Genomic DNA, 5,370 nt, shown 5'->3' with positions numbered 1-5,370 from the left:
CAAAGCGACACAAAACGGGACGGGAAGGAAAGGAAAGAATCCCGGAGAGAGTGAGAGAGAGACGATCTCGTCAGATCGAGTTGCACCCATGAAGTGCCATATGCGTTGCGATGCGATGCGTGTTTTACTCCAGCATCTTCCACGCTTCATCATCGGCGCGAAACCAACGTTGGGACTCGCGCGTCAATTTAATGCTTTCGAGACCCCGAGACCGGCCGGCCGGTTCGGAGAAACGTGTTCCTGGGTTTTTTGTTATTCCCGGATTGGTGACGACGGTGTGACATCGCAGTCATTACTGGTGGCCATACCAGCACCGGGACCCGGGATGGTCCTGAGAGAGAGAGAGCAAAGAAAAGGCAAATTAGACGATAAACCACACACACGAACAAGCAGCGAATTGATGTTCTAAGGGGTGAGGTTCCAACAAGTGTTTTCTCGAATGGCTCTGCATTTCTGAGATAATTTATGCTCTCAAGATGAGGTAATACCGACTGTTTATGTTGAGGGTGTTCTGTTCCAACTGAAGGAGACTGTTAGTCTTTGGTGTAGAACAGGAATTAAATGTTGATTAAGGCCAGCATAGAACTCGTAATGTGTAAAAAAACGCCTGAACTTCTGTTCTCTGAAGTCGTCTATACCTAGAAAAATCCAACATTAAATAACAATCTCTCGAAACCATTGTGAAGCTTGGACCATCTGCTGCCGCCTTGCCATTGCCACGGCAACGACAGCACACGACTCATAATCAATTACTTCTCGAAAATGACTCGTTACTACCGTGTTCTATCGACAATCGTTGTCCTTTAGAAAAGAGTTCCAAGGAGTGCTCTCCTCGGTCACAAAAGCGAAGAGGACAATTGACACCAGGACCATCCCCGTTCGGAACACGAAACATCGTGTTTTACAAAACCAATTTTCATTTTCGCATTGACAAAGCGAGAGCGGACACGCCAAAGACGAACAGCAGCAGCAGCAGCAGCAGAAGGAGAAGCTGTAAAGTTGCAATCCAAACATCCCATTCCTGCTCATTCAACGTAACGCTCCACGGTTGCACACTTACATGAATGCAGCTCCAGCATTCCGCAGAGCGTACCCAGATGGAGAGAAGAGCGATAAATCTTGGCCAGTTGAAAAGGAGTTGAAAATCGATTGCCTGTTGCCGGGAGGGAAACATGTGTTTTTTTTTCTGGCTCCACGGTTCAAAAGCCCTTCCTCACATGTCCTCAAGACGCGGCGCAAACGAACCGTGAAGCATGTCGATTCGATCGATCTCGGCTTGCGGGATCGTCAGTGTCCTGAAGATTGTCCCTTTTCGCCTTCGATTCGATTCGATCACCTCCCGAAATGACACGCCACTTTCGGGGTTCTCGATGGGCCACAATGGGCCCATCGCAAATGCATCCCAAATTGGTCCCTGATGTGGGTTCAGCGCCCACACGAGGCTGAAGGACTTGCGACCTACGCGTGTTCTCTTGCGGTGCGTGCGAACTGCAAGGATGCAAGGTCTAAAAGCAAATCCTCGAGAAAACCGTCCCCGGGATCCATTGTCTCGTCTCTGGTGTCCCGGGAGAGCTCCGAAGCTCTCCGGAGCTGTATTCATTCCGCTTTCCATCGAGCTCAAACGCTCATTGAAGCACTTTTAGAAGCGCTTTGTAACGCTATTACTGCAACACAATTCATTCAAAAAAACATTCGCCCTATTCTCTCGGTTCCATTCAGAACGGGCTATTCAGTCATTCTTCGTCCCCTCGGGAGGGGGGCGGGGAAAGAATAGCAGCGAGCCGAGGGTGTGGGTATTTGGGAGGGAACACACTACTGCTGCTGCTGCTGCTGCTGCCGTAACTTCACGACGTCTTCAATCGGTTACACCTAGTTCGATTTATTGGATTCCAACCTCCATACTTCTGCTGCTCCTGAGAAAGGACTCAGTTCACGCATTATTGTTCTCGTCGACGCACGACGAACTGATGGCCGGGATTGCGACGTTCGAGATGCGCCCATTGTAGCGCTGGAAGATCTTGGTCCAGAAGTCCATCCGTCGTTTCTCCGGCATCTCGCTCATCCGGATCGATTCGTTCGTGATGTTAAGGCACATCAGTGGCACATGGTTCGCATCGACCGGTACGTTCTGCTGCGGTTCCCAGCGGAACGGTAGCTTCGCATCACCACGATCCACCGGCGTCGGGTCCGAGTACTTGGCAAAGTTGGTCCACAGCTGCACCATCGTGTTGCGCAGCTCGTACGATTTGTCCGTTTCCGGCACCTCGGTACGGAGCAGGGGTGAGCTGAAGAGATAGTACACCTCGTCGATGTGCGCCGCACCTTTCATCGTGCGCAGTGACATGATGGCCTTGCCCTTGTTGAGCAACCCATCGAACGCGAACCGGTAGCCGTAGAACTTGGTCCGGCGTTGATACCGGGCCCACAGCTCCACCGTCATCCGGTACGCCAGCAGATACTTGTCGGTGAACACGTCCGTCAGTTGGTTCAGCGTATCCCGGCTAACGGGACGGTTGCCAAAGTAAAACTCTCGTACTTCCTCTCCTAAGGCGTGCGCTTCGGGCGAGAAGTACTCCAGGGCGACCGTACGCGGTAGGAAGCGCTCCGGTTCCGTATTATACGCAGCCAGCGTTTTGATCGCATCGATCAACACCATCATACCGTCGCGTTCGTTGTAGCCCAGGATGATCGGTATACCGATCGAGTCCGGTTCGCTCATTATCTCCGTCGGATGGCGCTGGATGATCGCATCCTCGGAATCGGCCCGCTCGATCACGGGTAGAAACGGAATCTGGAACAGCTTTTCCACCTTTCGCTCGCGATCCGTCAACACCTGCGGCTGCAACTCGAACAGGCGCTTCGCCGGTGCACTACGTAGGATTTCGTACACTTCGGTGTCCGTGCGCGGTTGACCGTTGCTGGCCACCAGCAGTTCGGCCATTCGGCGTGCCTTCTCTTCCGGTTCGGCTTGGTACGAAAACTCGGTATAGATCGAACCACTCTGGAGGATGGCCTTGTGGAAGTAACGCTTCGATTCGACCGACAGGCAGTGATAGTTGACGGCGATCGCGCCGGAGCTGGCTCCGAACAGTGTCACGTTAGTGGGGTCGCCCCCGAATTTCGCAATGTTTTCGCTAACCCACCGCAGTGCCATCCGTTGGTCTTTGAGGCCCGCATTCCCCTGGATACCGGCATCGGGAAGGCAGAGGAATCCGAGCACTCCGAGGCGGTAGTTCAAAGTGACCACTATCACACCCTGCTGTACGAGATAGTTCGGAAGGTAAAGCGAACTATCACCATGGCCTCCGGTAAGTCCACCACCGTGGAGGAATACCATCACGGGCAGTGCTGATGCCGGATCTGCGCCGCCGCCACTGGGTTGGCCCAGCTTCGGTGTGTAGATGTTGAGGAATAGTCCATCTTCGGACCCACTGATATCCTTCGTCAGCACGTCCAGCCCTATGCAGTTGCTGCGCTCCTTGGTGCAGTCCAGATAGGAAACGGAGTACTTCTCCAGCGGTACGGGAGACTTGAAGCGCAGCAAACCGACCGGTGCTTTCGCGTACGGCACTCCCTTGAAGTAGTAGTAATTCTGACCGTTCGGAAGCCGATCGCGTACACCGTAGATCGAACCCTGCTTCACCTGTACGCATATCCGAGTGACGGGCTACCGGGGGGGACGAGAAAAAACAGAACATGAAATGAAACACCGTTCAGAGGGTGATGATGATGATGCTGCTAGTACGTTACCATATGCTTTTCGGCGTCCGAACCCGTGCTGACATTCTTCCAGCCCATCAGCGGTGCACTACGCATTACCATCCTGCCCTGCGTTGCGTTTTTGCTGCTCGATCACTTGACACTGGTGTGTGGCAATCCACGCTCCTGGCTAGCTAGCGAATAACTGGACCCGGCCTGGTCCGGTTGGGTCCACGCTGATCGCACCGCGCCTTTTGGTATCAGTTATTCAAATATTTGACCTCGCGTGGCATCCGTCCGTTTTTGGAACATTAACATTTGGAAGCTTCACCATCGCCGTTTTCAATGTCAAGCATCGAGTTCGATTCGAGTGGAACGATGGAAAGAGCATTCTTCCACAAAAGAGCTAAACATTGTATCCAAGTTCTTCACGACCATGCCGACTACGTTGTTTGGTTGCTGCAGGTATGCAAATGTACCCTAGCCCCCGGGCGGTTTGGTCTAACCTTCCCGAAAAGGAGCCCGAATGCATTGCCGATGGGCAGGTCAAAAGCGAAAAGGGGCAAATTATTTGCAAACCTGGACACCATCACCAGCTACACAGCGAACCGGCAAACGCTCCAGCCAGAACGCTCTTCCCGAGGAAAACGGTGATTGATTTATAGAACCCTTCTCGCCGCTGGCGGCGGGGTAATCGAATCCGTTGCCTCACGATTAGCAAGGGTACAGTTACAGGCTCCGTCAGGCGAACCAAGATATTGCTGTCTTGCTGTTGCTGTTGGCTGTGTTTCGTGTGCGAAAAAAACAAACAAAACTTCCGAGAGAGCTTAGATGGCCGGTTACCTCCTTCAAAACAAAAAAAAAAGGATTCAATAAAAAGGGCTAGAACCCGTTAGCTTGGCGCATGCACGGCGAAGATCAGGCATTTGGCTTTGCTGTTTTTTACGGCCAAGCAAGCCCGGACGAAGCCTTTTTTCGCTACATGCGCTGCACCGGTACCCGTGCGAATCGTGTTGCTCGTGCAAAAAAAAAAAACCAAAAGGATTCCTCCGCCAGTAAAGTAAAGGATGTAAACCCGTTAGTTTGTCGCATGCACGGCGACCGCTCGTGGGTTACTGGCTTGGCGATAAAACAGTGAATTGCGAGGCACTCGGCAGCACCAACATCACTCGGGAACCTGATGGGTTTGCGGTACCAGTGCCAATTTGTGGCGGAGAGGTATTTGTGATTTGATTATGAGTCCTTCGTGGATGAGGCCGTTGTTAAAGCAGGGGAAACGGGGAAAGGGTAAAGTACTGTTAGGTTGACGCGTGGAAGGATTGCAGGATTTGCAACAGAAGACATTTGGCAACCATTCGGTGCCCTACCCTTTTGGCTGCCGAAGTAAAGTCTGAGGCACGTGGAGGAACGTGTTTTTTTTTGTTTTTTTTTTTGCGAAAAGGAAGAGTGTAGTGATTGGGAAGCGGGTGAAAAAGGGTGAAGTACAGTTAGGTGGTCGCGTGTCGGAAGATTCGCAATGACAGCGGCAGTATGCTGGCACACCGTTTATGCTTTATGATATGCGCCTTGAGCGAAGGAGGATGATCGTTTCGTTCAATAAAAAGGATCACCAACCATTGTGACGTCAGGAAGGGGAATTGTAGGGCGACAGTCCCCGTCCTGATGACAGCT

General features: G+C 52.2%; 2 protein-coding genes across 2 annotated transcripts in view; both read right to left on the bottom strand.

Moving 5' to 3' along the window:
* Positions 1-4,670, bottom strand: part of LOC125953919 (DAZ-associated protein 2) — a 215,716-nt gene extending 211,046 nt beyond the window's left edge. Inside the window, exon 1 of the mRNA XM_049683758.1 lies at positions 4,667-4,670. The gene's annotated coding sequence lies outside the window, so the exon portion shown is untranslated. The remainder of the gene's footprint in view (positions 1-4,666) is intronic.
* LOC125955628 (esterase B1-like) lies at positions 1,931-3,822 on the bottom strand. Its single transcript, XM_049686768.1, has 2 exons — positions 3,751-3,822; positions 1,931-3,667 (listed from the first exon to the last, which is right to left on the bottom strand). The coding sequence occupies exons 1-2, from the start codon at positions 3,820-3,822 to the stop codon at positions 1,931-1,933; spliced, it is 1,809 nt and encodes a 602-aa protein (XP_049542725.1).
* Positions 4,671-5,370: the final 700 nt, after the last annotated feature.

The sequence above is a fragment of the Anopheles darlingi genome, chromosome 3, assembly GCF_943734745.1.
Source record: "Anopheles darlingi chromosome 3, idAnoDarlMG_H_01, whole genome shotgun sequence".
Taxonomy (NCBI): Eukaryota; Metazoa; Arthropoda; class Insecta; order Diptera; family Culicidae; genus Anopheles; species Anopheles darlingi.
Note: the sequence above shows the minus strand (reverse complement) of the source record. Positions and strands in the feature narration are given on the sequence as shown.

What these genes read in the sequence shown, in the direction of transcription:
- LOC125955628 (XM_049686768.1), bottom strand. Translation starts at nt 3,822, where the DNA reads ATGGTAATGCGTAGTGCACCGCTGATGGGCTGGAAGAATGTCAGCACG. An exon ending in CGGACGCCGAAAAGCATATG is followed by an intron (nt 3,668 to 3,750) that starts GTAACGTACTAG and finishes CCCCCCCGGTAG; the next exon opens with CCCGTCACTCGGATATGCGT.